This window comes from Ursus americanus, chromosome 19 (assembly GCF_024610735.1).
Source record: "Ursus americanus isolate L20-20 chromosome 19, mUrsAme1.1.p, whole genome shotgun sequence".
NCBI classification, from domain to species: Eukaryota; Metazoa; Chordata; class Mammalia; order Carnivora; family Ursidae; genus Ursus; species Ursus americanus.
In genome coordinates, this window is record NC_142145.1 from 16,530,203 (window position 1) to 16,543,458 (window position 13,256).

The window sequence follows — 13,256 nt, forward strand, 5'->3', positions numbered from 1 at the left end:
GTAGAGATCCAGATGCGTCTTCCTGCGTCTCAGGCTGGTTCCGTGGGTGCTCAGGCTGGTCTGGTACCTATCCAACTTGACTCAGGGGACCAGCTGAAAAAGGGGTCCCCTACTCCTCCGCCATCTTCGACTCCTAATATTTACTGGCTTATCTCTTAAACAACTGTGCCTTCTCTCTGCTTTGCTGGACCACCGTTGAGGAGAAAGCAGGCAATTTCTGGTTCTTGGTGACAATAAAGTTCTGGGTTGGAGCCACCCCTTGCTCGTGCCCACTCCTGCTATTCCCATGTCCTAAGACTGTTAGGAGGATGAAATAGAGGGACAGATGACTTTTAGAAGGGATGGATGGCTTATGCATTATTACTGTTCAGGAATGGGGAAGCCAGTCCTTTTCTGGATGGAAAAGGAGACAACAGCCGCTGAGAAGGGTTTGTTGCTAATGGTCCCCAAGAGGGCCAGGCTTTGGGGTCCACACAGTAGAGCACCAAGAGGCAGAGGGAGTGTGGGGAGAAACATGAACAACAACTTTGACTTGGTTTTCAAGGGAAGGAATGGGTGAGGCAGGGAAAGCAAGCTTGGGATTGGCTAGCGTGAAAAATGTCAGCAGGCTCTGGGGTGGGGGGCGGGCGTCTGAGTCTGACCCTGGTGCCTGAGGGCAGCTGTGAGACCCCAGGAGAGAGGTGGTGAGAACGGGCTTCAGATGGGCTAGTTTGCATGTGAAAGGTATTCTAGAAGGCCAGTCATCTACTATCTCTAGGAACTGGCTAACGCCGGGAAGGGCATGCCGTCTCTCCAGGGTGAGCAAGACCCCAGATGTCAAAACTTCAGAAACAGAGAAAACAGAATGGCCTGATTAATAGAGCTTCCTCTCCTCTGGCTGCTAAGGACTTATCCCTGAGAGCTTTCTGGCTATTTCCACCCATCAGCATCAGCAGTGCTTCGAGGAGTAAACCCATCTCCAACCTTAGTGAAGGGCAGAGAAAAGCAGAGGGATGGGGGAAAAGTGGAAAAGGAACTTTTTAACCTCCAGATCATTGACTCTGATTCACAAAGTTCTCACTGACTGCACAGAGCTTCTGGTCTGGGTTTAGAACTAAGATGCAGTTTGGAGATTTTCCTTCTCAAAAGTGGCTCAGGATAATACAGTTTTGCGTGGGGATTTTCTTCGTGCTGCATCCCCAGTGCCGACCAGAGCCCTAAACGTCAGATGAGTCCAGAAACTTAGTTGTGGCCTTGGCCATGTGAGGAGAGCATGGCAGGAGGGGTATGACATATGACACGGTGGGGAGAACAGGGGTTTTAGAGAGAGTCTTGGGTTCAAATCTTGCTCGTGCCATTTACTTGCGACTCTCCCAATGGCGGCCTCGCTTGTGTTACTGGTGTTTGTCTGGCTCGTGGCATGGGTGACCACGCACCCTGGCGTGCGTGGGACAGTGCCACTGCGTGCCTGCAATCCTCACACCCATCGAGTTAGTCATTTGCCCTGGACAATTTTGCCCACTTAGAAAAGAAATTATATGGTGCTATTTATGAAAGGACTTTTCTGGACCTCAAAATCATTGCCCAAGTAAAGCGGATTCTGTGTTCTCTGTGGGACATTGCAAATTCTGCATCACGCACACCTGGTTTGAATGTTGGGCTCTCGTCTTACCGGCTAGGTAGTCAGGTGACTTTAAAAAAATCTTTTTAAAATATTTTACTTATTTGAGAAAGAGAGAGAGAGAGAGTGTAAGTGGCAGGGAGGGGCAGAGGAGGAGGGAGACTGACAAGCAGACTCCACGCTGAGCATAGAGCCCATCGTGGGGTTTGAATCCCACAACCCGAGATCACGACCTGAGCAGAAACCAAGAGTTGGAAGCCTCATTGACTGGGCCACCCAGGCGTCCCTGGTCACGTGACTTTAAGTTCTAGAAACCACTGATCCACGGGACGGGACACAGAGGGCTGTCTTGAGGATTCCCCGTTAATCTGCATCCAGGCTAGAAGCTCAGTATATGCGTGATCAATATCGGTTTCCTTTCTCCCTCTTGCCTCAGCCCTGACGCCAGGATAGGCAAATTTCATACCATTCTATAGAACAACTTTCTGCCAAAACAAAGCAGAAACCTGCCCAAAAAGTTTCAAGAACTAAGACGAGCTTAAAAGCATGATTATTTAAGACATCTTTTAAAAGCATCTTAACAGTTTCTGGGAACTCATTGTACATTTTAGTTCTCATTTAAAAAGAAATCCAATCTCTTGGTTTTGTTCTCAGCTTTAATGTGACTTATCCGGCTTGGGACAACTGCCCAAGACCCATTAGAAGAGGTGATGGCTGGAGCCCAGTGCAAAATGTTGTCTCTAAAATGTTCCTTATGGCCTTCCCTCCCACGGAGTGGTCAGGGAGGAGATGGGAGAGAAGGGAGTTCTGAAGTGTTTGAGAGTTTTGGAAGGGATATTAGATCATCTTGTCCATTGTTTTTAAAAAACTTTTCTTAAACTTTTCCTAAGTCACAATTTTTTTCTCCCAAAGAAAGGTTTCTTAGAAACCCAGTTTTAAAAAACCGATCAGAGGGGGACCCTCGATTGGAGTGTAAGAAGTGGTTGGGAGATCTCTTCGGAGGCCCCTGGGAACCCCTCTGCTCTGGATTGAGAACCATCAACCATGTCCAGCCTTCTTCCTTCCCAAGTGAGAAGCAGGAGGTGCAGGGAAAGGGGTAGGCGGCTTGCAGGCGCGGCACTGTACGAGGTAAGGCCCTTACGAAGTCAGGAAAAGGAGCAGACCCTCAGCGTCCGGAGCCGAGATTCAGCTGAAGAGACTCTGCAGGGAAAGCCAGAGCTGCAACATGGAGCTCAAAGGGGAGAGACCTAGAAAGGTTCTGATTCAAAGGCAGCTCCAAGACAGGCTGAAGAGAGTTCAGGTGGGAAGGATCGCAAGCCGGGGAAGAGGCTGGGGAGCACTGCAGGTGCCCGAGGGGCTCCGGAGAACAGGAGAGAGGATTGACGGCTAAGTGTCCATCATGCACTTCCTCTCTATTCTTAGCAAGCACCCCGGAGGGCTTAGTGCATCCCTGCTGGAACGAGAGGAGCCTGGGGAGTGGGCGAAATCCTAAGCAGTGTTCCATGTAGGCAGCATTACACACGGTCTTTTAACCACATTAGAAAGAACGCAAGGCATGGACGGGAGAAGCATGGAGGAGGCCAATCTGACTTACTTTACTAATAATTAACAACGATAATAATAGTAAACAGGGGTGCGCCTGGCTGGCTTAGTCTGAAGAGCATGTGACTCTTGATCTTGGGTTTGTGAGTTCGGGCCCCACGTTGGATGTAGAGATTACTGAAAAAAATAAACTTAATTTAAAACAATAATAAACAATACACTCTATTGTTTAAAACAGCAAGAAAAAGATCTCCCAAATTTAGGGCCCACCTTTTTCTGGCCAGCAGTGGTCAGGATCTTTGGCAGGAAGAGAAGCCATTGTGTCATGTAAAGAAAATGTTCCCTTATGTCTCAATCTGCACCGTGTATTTGGCTGCTGACATCCCAGGAAGTACAACCTGTCTTGTCCTCTTGCTCAGTGAAAGCAGAGCGTATGCGACCATTTTGAGGGAAGTTATTGACAGTCTTGTAAAATACAATAGGAACTGTCGTTACTTATTTGTTCTGATGCAACTTTACGGTAGGAAGATTGTGAAGGCAGAAGCAGTGTGTCCTATTCCTCCCGGGAGCCCGCGATAGGAAGATGTCTGGAAACGCGTCACCTGTACCTCAAGACCCATAAGCTTCCGGCAGTGGTGAGTGCGGAAACTTCAGGCTACAAAGCGTGGCAAATAGCACTGTTACCACATCTAATGACCCATTTTCTTGACAGACCCGAGACACTGACTGGACAGTTGAATATTTTTCCCGTTTGGAACCGCTTGGCCATTGAGAATTCTTTGAAGGGGAAAAGGGAAAACACCTAATTCTATAACTGGAGATTTAGAAACTTCACTTCACCAAATCAAAACCCGTGTAAACCGTGCAGGGGAGCCGACCCGCAGGTGTCCCAGTAGGTCCTGCAAACGGGGGCCCCTTCCCAGCCAGGGGTTGAATTTCTGGGGAGATGGCGTGAGCATATTTGGCCACCAGAGGGCACCAGAGCCAATATGTTTTCCCTTTATAGGTTCAAAAAAAAGCTCATGTTATGTCACCCGATTAAAGGAAAACAAAGAAGAGGGCACTGAGCAGATTTCTTCCCAGTCAGTAAGCATCAGACCACATGGGTCTGGTATGAAGGGCACCACAGGACACTCCTCAGGGTGACCAGCAGCCAGCATCTCAGATTTCTACACTTGAAAGAAAGAAGAAGCCGTGAGATGCATGGCAATGTCCAGTGTCCCTGACATGGAAACCAAATCCAGGCGACCCTGGACGGAATGACAAATGACTTGTTCCCTGCAGAAGGGCAAACATGAGGTGATAGGGACCCAACTGTCAAGGCAGGAGCCTGGTAAGGACAATTGCCCTGAGAAAGCAGGGTCTGCTCGAGTCAGTGTGTGTCCAGCTCTCGTCTTACGAGCCCTGAAAAAAGAGGCAAGATGAAAACAGACTCCCACATTTAGTCAAGCTGAGCTCCAGGAAAAAGGCTCCGCCCTCACTACCAAGACTACCTTGGAGCCTCGTGTGCCCACAGGCAGTCTCAAGTCTGAGACCCCCCTGTGCCTGGAGAGAAAGGGCAACACAAGCTGGGGGATGCAAAGAAAAAGGATTTGTATTCAAGATACACAGCCCTGTGATAGGCTTGTATGCGTGTGTGTATGTGTGTGCACGTGTGTGTGTGCATGTGTGTGTGTGTGTGTGTGTGTGTGTGTGTGTTAACTCCAGGCAGACCATTAATGCATGAATCCTCCAGGAGGGTAGGAAACAAAGCGACCTGGGGACAGAATTTCCTGACATCCCATAAGTGCTTCTCACAGAAGGGCTGTGTCCCCATAGAAGCCACGCATTCCAGCTGACTTGCCAACACAGGTTTCAGAGGACAGTCTTTCAGGTCTAAGGGACCTGAGAAAGGCACCTTAACCCCTAACTCTCCGCTTGCCCCCACGGCCCCCACTGTCATCCCTGGAAGGCAGCCTGCATCCTGTTTTAATCTGATCAAGCCATTACGCCATAGAGCGTGTTGGCCAGTGGCTGGCTTATTTGGCCAGTCTTGGCCATCAAGGGCCTGGAGGCCCATGAAGGGAACATGTACCTTTTTCACAATTTTGGCCAGCTTGGAGTTACCAGCAATGTTCTCAGGGTGTGTTCAGAGTCTCCTGGATCCAAGAGCCAGCAAGGACATACCCGTTCCACAGAGCGGGACTAGCATGGCAGTCTCCTGGTCTTTGCCCTAAAGTCTTGCAAAGGACGGTTTGTTGAAATTAGTAAAGTTGGAGCTGTGGGGTTCTCCCCCTTCCTCGGCACTACCCCCCAGGCCGGCCATCCCCAGGACTGGAGGGACCTGCAGCCAGGCTCCTTGTCATTCGTCATCCAGCCTCAGAGGCAAGTCTGAACAGAAGGAACACCTGGAGAAGTTGATGGGTTTGAGATGGGCCCCTGCAGGACAGCCTGGAAGACTGGAGGAAGGAAATAGAAGATGAAGAACTGAAGGCCAAGAGGGTCAGGGCTCCCATGAGCCTGACAGCATAGGGCTGGATGAAGACCAGACTGTCCAGAAAGAAGTTCTCAGTGCCTTCGGGAAGGTCCGAGCAAAGTGTGCTGGAGCCAGGTTACGGATGGAAGGGAGAACATGCCAGAAAGATGCCACGGACTCTTTCGACAGAAGAGAGGAGAATGTCTAGAAGGTACCTAGAAAAAGGAGTGGGGTGTGTGTGTCCCATAAAGAACGAGGGGCTTACTGCGGAGTGAGTTTCCAGAGGAGCAGAACCCTCCCTGAGGACTCAGGGCTTGTCACATGAAGAAGGCGCCTCAGTCAGCGCTGCCCATCCTGAGCCCATTGAAAATGTGGCGCCCCCCCCCCCCCCGCTAGGATCGTGGAACCTTAATGGGAACGCTGGTGTCCTTTCATCTTAACCGCCCAGCCCTATACCCTAAAGGGGCTCCTTCCTTTGCAGCTAGAATCTGGGGTCAGGGGGAGCTTTGGGGATCACAGCTCTGGGGCTGAGGACAGTGGATGACTCGCCAACGGCCTATTTGAGAGCTGTCTGGTCTCCAGGATCCCCTCCTTGGCCCGTTGTGTCCTGACTTGAGTTCGAGCTTCAGATATTAAGGAGAGGACTGCGTGCTTTGGCATATCTGGGGGGATGGGACTTATGGTCACAAGAACGGGGACCATCGTAGATGCTTGGCTGTCCCTCACTTCCCCAGGGCCTCCCTCCTGCTCTCGCTTCCTCAGGGCTCACGGCACAGAGCCCCTCCTGGTTTGTGGGGGTTTCTTCAGCAGCAAGACAGCAGAAACCATGCAAGGATGCAGGGCTTCTGGAACGCCCTTGCCCAGCAGAACCAGAGAACCAGACTCGTGGGCTGCTTTTGCCCTCCTCTCTTTATGATTCTGCTTTTTTCCAGCCTGTCGAATATCAGGGAAGAAAGTGCCAGGGCCGGTTTCCATGGAGGCTCTCCAGGCTATTGCTTAAGCAGGGGCCTGAGGGAGTGGCTGAGAGGAGGCGTGAGGGCAGAGAGTGGGCAGGCTGGGGGAAGAAGCTGGGGTGGCTTCTCAGGGCCCTGGAGCCACCTGAGCAGCTGTGTGACCACGATCTGACTCCCGCTGGGGGTGGTGCGGGAGACTGCCCAACATGGTGGGCAGCAAGGACAAGCCCCCAGAGGCTACAGCCATAGTCTGGGTGAGGTGGTGGTGGCCGGACCAGGGTCCCATGGTGCTTGTGGGGGTGGGATGCGAAGGGAGGAAGGGCAGCTCATAGTCAACTTCAGAGCACAACATGGATAGAAAACACAGATGTGGTTACATGACAGCATCCCCACCCCAAAGAGCTCGATGACTCTGACAGAGGCATTTTTCCAAAGCGATTGTGTGAAAACAAGATTCCTGTTGTCAAATAATCTTGGGAAACCCTGGGTTGAAGAAGCGTAGGTGGTGTCTTTACTGTGAGACTTCATATGGTGTTTCAAGAGCCAGCGGGTGATTTCGAGGCCCACGGGCGCAGGGAGAGAGATTATAGAGCATTAATTGCGGTACTTACACCACACGGTAATTTTTATTTCAAAGCATCTTGTGGGACTATTGCTGCTTGGAACGTATTTCGGGAAATGCCGACCCGCAGGAACAATTATGTAGCACGGCTCCTGAAGCCTTCCACAAAGGTCCTCTGGCCTCATCCCTCCTCAGAACACGTGCTCTTGCTCTGAACGTCCTCTGAACCTTTGCCCATGCTGTTCCCCCTGCCAGATAAACCCCAAGCCCTCCTTCCTGTGTGAATCCTCCTCAGGACCCACCGCACGGCGGGAAAAGCCCCGTCACTCAGGTTCCTGTGGCTGCTTCCCACAGCAAAGGGTAATGATTTGTTTGTGTATCTGTCTTCCCTATGAGACGGCCAGCTTCTGGGAAAGGACCACGCACCTTACGAATCCTTTTTAACCCCCCGTCATGTCTGCTGTCTAGCTGGTGACTAATGCAAGGACAGGTGAAGAAATGGAGGGTATTGACGGAACTGCAGGAATTACCAGATGGTTCCAGAGTGGGGGGCTGCCCCTGGTCCCTCCTTTTTTAGCAATCTGTTCTATCTGTTCATAAACCCAGCCCTAGCTTCATTGTACACGCACAGCCCCCAAAACTAGAGGTTTGTTTCAACTCCTCACCCCCATCCTCAACCTGAATTCTGGGTCCTTGTCATCATTCCCTATAAATTAAAAGTTTCTTCAGAAAGGATAGCAAACTAAAACTTCTGCTATAAAAAGCCTCTGGCTTGCTTCTGAAAGGATCACCCGAAGTATGGGAATCCCTGTTGCTTTTTCTTTAACAGGTCCCTTATTAAGCCAGACCAAAACCTTAATTTGTTCAGCGCAGCCAGATCTGGAAGTTTCTGCCGCTTGGCTCCACCCACTTCCCCTCTCCAGGTGTGTTTGGAGGTAATCCATGGCACAGGGAAGCCGTGATGAGGAGAGAGAGAGAGAGACAGATAGAGTGAGAGACAGAGAGAAGCCGGCCATGCCGTCAGCTGGCGATTTTTGTATGAGTCTGATTATCAAGATGAGAGAAAAGAGGACTCGTTTTTCGGCAAGAAATCAGCCTAGCAGGGCTGCCAACACGTAGTGAGTACTGAAGAAACCTGTGCTGAGTCAGGACAGGGTTGTGGAAATAGAGAGCTTCCTGGGATGTCGCATGACACGACTTCCATGAGCAAACCGTACGCCTGTGTTCCAATAGAAGGGTGTCCCCAAGGTCCGGTAGGGATGACCTGACGTCATCACACCCTAGCTCATCTCCTGGCTCCTCCTAGACCAGTGGCATCAGCCTCCCCCCGGAGCTCCCTAGAAATACAGGATCCCAGACCCCACTCCGGACCTACTGAGCCCAAACCAACATTTTAACAAGATCCCTGGGTAAGTTGTATGCACCGCTCCCATCCGAGGGGAGGGTATTTATTTATTTATTTATTTATTTATTTATTTTAAATATTTTATTTATTTATTTGACAGAGAGAGAGACAGCCAGCGAGAGAGGGAACACAAGCAGGGGGAGTGGGAAAGGAAGAAGCAGGCTCCCAGTGGAGGAGCCCGATGTGGGGCTCGATCCCAGAACACTGGGATCACGCCCTGAGCTGAAGGCAGACGCTTAATGACTGAGCCACCCAGGCGCCCCCGAGGGGAGGGTATTTAAGCAAAGACCCCACTGAGTGGATGTTCGCTGGAATGACTGTATGGTTCTAGAGGTCATGAGGGAGGACGGACAGATTAACATAAAGTGATGGGCTAGAAAATTATACTAATTTGAGGTTAAGGATAAAAAGATCCAGTTAGTAAAATTCCACAGAGCTAAGCTTTCTAAAAAGGGAAATGTGTGAAAAAGTTCTGCAAGGTTTTATTCCGTTCTATTAGAGTCCTGGGGCCGCCATAAACAATGACCATAACCTAGTGGCTTAAACAGCAGAAATATACTCTCTGGCGCTCTGGAGGCCGGAAATCCCACACGCAGGTAGGTGTCAGCGCAGGTTCTTTCTGGAGCTTGTGAGGGTGGGTGTATCCCACGCCTCTCTCCTGGCTTCCCAAGGTGGCTGTCAATCCTCGGCCTTCCCGGGCTTGTACATGTCCCGCTCTAGGCTCTGCCTCTGTCATCACGTGGTATTTCTCCCTGTGCGTCTGTATCTTTTCTCTCCTTCTTGCACAGACACCAGAAATATTGAGTTAAGGGCCCACTGTACTCCAGTGTGACCTCATTTTAATTACAATTATAATAACTATTTCCAAACACGGCCATGTTCTGAGGTTCCAGGAAGGATATGCCTCTTGGAGGGAACCCTGTTCAGCCTAGTACACCCATCTAACAAGAACAACAGAGGTGAGTGGAGCGGGGATCATGCTGGAGAGATGTCCGGGTACTTGAGATTCATGGTCTCCTCTACTCCTGCTGGTGGCAGATGGCACATGGGGCTGGCAAGGGGGACCAGAGACAGGAGAACCTGTAGTCCCCATTGCCTGGTGGTATAGGAGAGCTTTGTGTCCTTTGAAACACTCTGGGTTAATTGATCTGGGAGCACAAAGGATGTTCTCCTGTTTTCTTTCAAGGCATCAGCCACGGCTGTGAGCTTGAGAGAATTGGCAATCATGGCAGCGGCCCAGCTCCCCGGACTGAGACCGAAACCAAACTGAGACCTGAGATAGGCAAGGGATGGAAGGTCATTATTGTGTGACATGCCAAGTTGAAGGTCCAAAATCAGACCCAGAGAGAAAGAGAAGTTCAGAAATGTGATCTGGAGACCCTCTGGGCCAAGCTGAGGCCGCCCTGAGGATGGGGCTGGTGTCCGTTTGTTTCCTTGGCCTTTACTGAAAAGCGCCCCTCCCCCCAACAGGCATGTTGGGAATCAGGTGGTGGTGTAGGAGAGATGACAGCCTGTGCAGAGACGTGAAGCATTCCCTGAATTCTGAGAAGTGTATGTAGTTCTCTTAAAGATACAGGGAAGATGTTGGCGATCTCTCCTCGTGGTGAGGACAGGGTCAGGGAGGGCTCCACAGAAATGCACTTGAGCTGGGGGGCTAAGAAAGGGGCTCCTAGACCACGCAAAGCAGCCTTCCGTCTAGGGCCTCACCAGGCCCATGGCCATCTATAGTAAAAACCGGCCTCAGTCCCTGCTGCCCTACTCTGGCTTTCCGTGATGCCTCTAAAGAGAGGGATGTAAAGGAAAAGAAGGGGCCAGATTTCTGGGAAGAGATCTGGGCTCCCAGGGGAGAGTCAGGAGGGCAGACCTTGCTGGGCTGCCTAGAAGTCCTGTTCCTTTGCCCACGCTCAGCCTTTCCTATTCCAGAGCGTGGGGACCGTTACAGAAGGGCTCCCTGGCGGCCAGACGGTGCTTAAGAAGCGACTCTCACATTCTCTGGGAGGCCCCCGTATGAATTAGTGATTTTTCTCTGCAGAGACTAGATGTTGTCTGAATGTTTAAAAGGCTCAAGGCAGCCTGAGACAGGTGACCGTGACTTGTTTCCAGACGGGGAGGCTGCCCCTGCCCATGACCTTTCTAGTTTGTGTGAGGAGCGAGGCCTCCCTCCAGCAGAAGGATGGGGTCAGGCTATCCATCACGTCTGACAAGCACACGGGCCCAGGTGGCCTCGCGTCCTGCCCCCATCCTGCTGGGGAGCGCTCAGACACCAGATGGATGCAGTGGGGCTGACATTCAGCCTTTCTCGCGGTGCCCTGCAGAAGATAAGAGATGTACGGATGACGTGGTGGGCAGTGGAATTTCCTCTCCCCTGCTGGATTCAACTCCTGTCTCCCGCTGACTCTTCCCTCAATGAGGGAGCCCGGAACTGAGTCATTTTTCACAAGCAAATGGACTGTGAGCTCCTGGGAGCAGAGCGTTCCCTCGCGGGGTGGAGGGAGAGGAGGGGAGCAGGCTGGATTTGTAACAAACTTGTCAAGATAGACAAGCCTGATGCTCTGGCCCCAGGGGTGAAAGGAACCTTTTACTCCTTCGACAGCTTCAAACCCAGCTTGGATTTCATAGGGAAAAGCACACAGTCCTGGTCCCCATTCATTCCAGGTTCGTTCACCTTTGTGGTTTCTACCAGCAAACGAAAGAGTCCGGATTTCTTGTTTGGCCTACTAATCAGACTTGGCCAGAGCTCTCCCCCACCCAGCGGGGCCAGTTTTGTGGACATGCTGTGTGGTCCGGCGGGACCCGCCCTCATAAGTCTTCATAATTTTTGAACATGGAGCCCATGGTTTCATTTTGTACAGGGCCCTACAAATTATGCCGACCGTTCTGTATGCCAGGCTCACCCCTGCACCCCCATTCACCTCCCTCACCCTTCAGTCTCGGCTTCGACCTCCCTTCCACAAGATGGAATGTTATAATATTGATCATTAACTTGGCCAACATTAGTTGAAATCTGTACAGCATGTCATGCACTGAGCGAGGTGGTCTGTGTGGATTTTCTCATTTCATCCTCTCAACAACCCGTCAAACAGCTTTCTTGATGGGTGGAGAGATTGGGGGCCTGGGGCTTGTCCCCTCAAGGAGGACACTGACCTTCTGTGATTGGGATGTGAAAAAACAGTCATTTAAGTTTGAGTACTAAATGTCCCAACCCAAAGGAACAACCCCTGAGATTACTCCGAGGCAGGTCAGCATGGTCCTTTCTAAAGCCCGCCAGCGACTGATATCCCATATTCTTCTCCTGCTGGGAAGCAGAGTTGGGGGGGGGGGTGTGACACAGGACAGAGTTCTTCTCTAGAAGGAAGACGGAGAGGACTGCATCCGAGTCTTGGCTCTTGTACCAACTTGCTTTGTTTTCTTGGCTGGTGCCAGAAATTCTGGGCCTAAATTCTCTTAACTATAAATTGAAAGGTTGAAACGAAATAATTTCTTCCAGCCCCAGAGCTGTAGAATTTTTTATTCAGAACCTCTGGGTGGGCTGGGGTGGCTTTCAGACCACCAGGAGATCTAATTTTTATCAAGATGGTCCAGCTCTAGTCACTATGACTAAAAGAAAAAGAGCAGTAACATGCTGTTTTATTGGAACCAGAAGCATCTAGAACACCTGTGTTATCACAGGCCTTGGGTCTGTGCTGTGCATGCTAGTGGGTCCTTGCCTTTACTCACTCCCACAGGGTTTGGTTCTTCTGCCAATAGCAACGGCGGGCATTTGGCCCTTCTTGCCTACGGCAGGAATCAGTATATTTTCCATGTACCATTAGTCTCCCCTGTTAAAACGGGTGAAGTGTCCTGTTTCTAAAAAGTCTGTGTCCTTCTACCCAAACGCACAGGTACAAAGGATTTAAAGGCAACTGCTCTATGACCTTCATCGATCAGTTCAAAGCACTACACCAGTGTAACAAGTACTGTAAAATGCTGGGGCTGAAATCACTTCAAAACAGCAGCCAGAAACAGAAGAAGCCAAGTGCCAGTAAAAGCAAAGCTCAGCCCACGTCCACCACCGGCAAGAAGACGGCGCCCGGGACCCCGGCAGAAAGGACGACCTCGCACCCCCTGTGAACGAAGGGCCAGCAGCCGGCAGCACGCAGTCCTGTGGGCAGAAATCCGCAAACCCTCGAGAGAGAACGTGTAGCCTGCGTCACACGCTGCGGTGTGACAGCCCTATTTCCGGCCGCCCCTGCGCCACCCCTGCTTCCAAACCCATCACCTGCTGGCCTCCCTGAAATGACTTCGGGGCAGGATTTGTGACCAGACGTATGGAGAGACGGAATCGGCGGTCGCTCCCGAGAGACAGTCCATCCTTGTGCCGCTGTTAGCATGTTTAGCGACTTCATGTCATTTGTCTGTGTGTGTTTGCACGTGGCTGTGTTGTCAAGGACTTGGTGCTGAGCAGGGTCTGTGCACAGCCCAAACCCTCCCCCACCCTTCCTGACCTGGGGATTTCTAGATGCATCCAGCTGCTGTAGACACGGAAAACCTGAATTCCCCCAGTGGGTGGAGTCGTGACACTAGTGTTGACTGGGCTGCTGTTGACAGAGGCGGCTTCTAACACACAAGGCCATTTCCTTCATTCTTCACGCATCCGGCTATAATTCTCTGTTTAATTAAATTCATATTTAAACAAAGAAGGTGAGATGCATAGATTGGCCAGACCCTTGCCCTTTAGAATCTGCGCCGTGTTTCCCCTT

General features: G+C 51.0%; 1 protein-coding gene across 4 annotated transcripts in view; it reads left to right on the plus strand.

Moving 5' to 3' along the window:
* Nucleotides 1-13,018, plus strand: part of ALPK2 (alpha kinase 2) — a 124,873-nt gene extending 111,855 nt beyond the window's left edge. For 3 of the 4 annotated variants that reach the window (XM_087869773.1, XM_045790184.2, XM_045790185.2), the window contains one exon: nucleotides 12,399-13,018. In XM_087869773.1, the coding sequence (XP_087725899.1) occupies nucleotides 12,399-12,627 (229 nt within the window). In that variant the 3' untranslated portion in view covers nucleotides 12,628-13,018. Of the gene's footprint in view, nucleotides 1-3,666; nucleotides 3,778-12,398 lie in introns of all 4 variants that reach the window. The other variant, XR_006778214.2, reaches the window with a different exon arrangement.
* The last annotated feature ends 238 nt before the right edge of the window (nucleotides 13,019-13,256 follow it).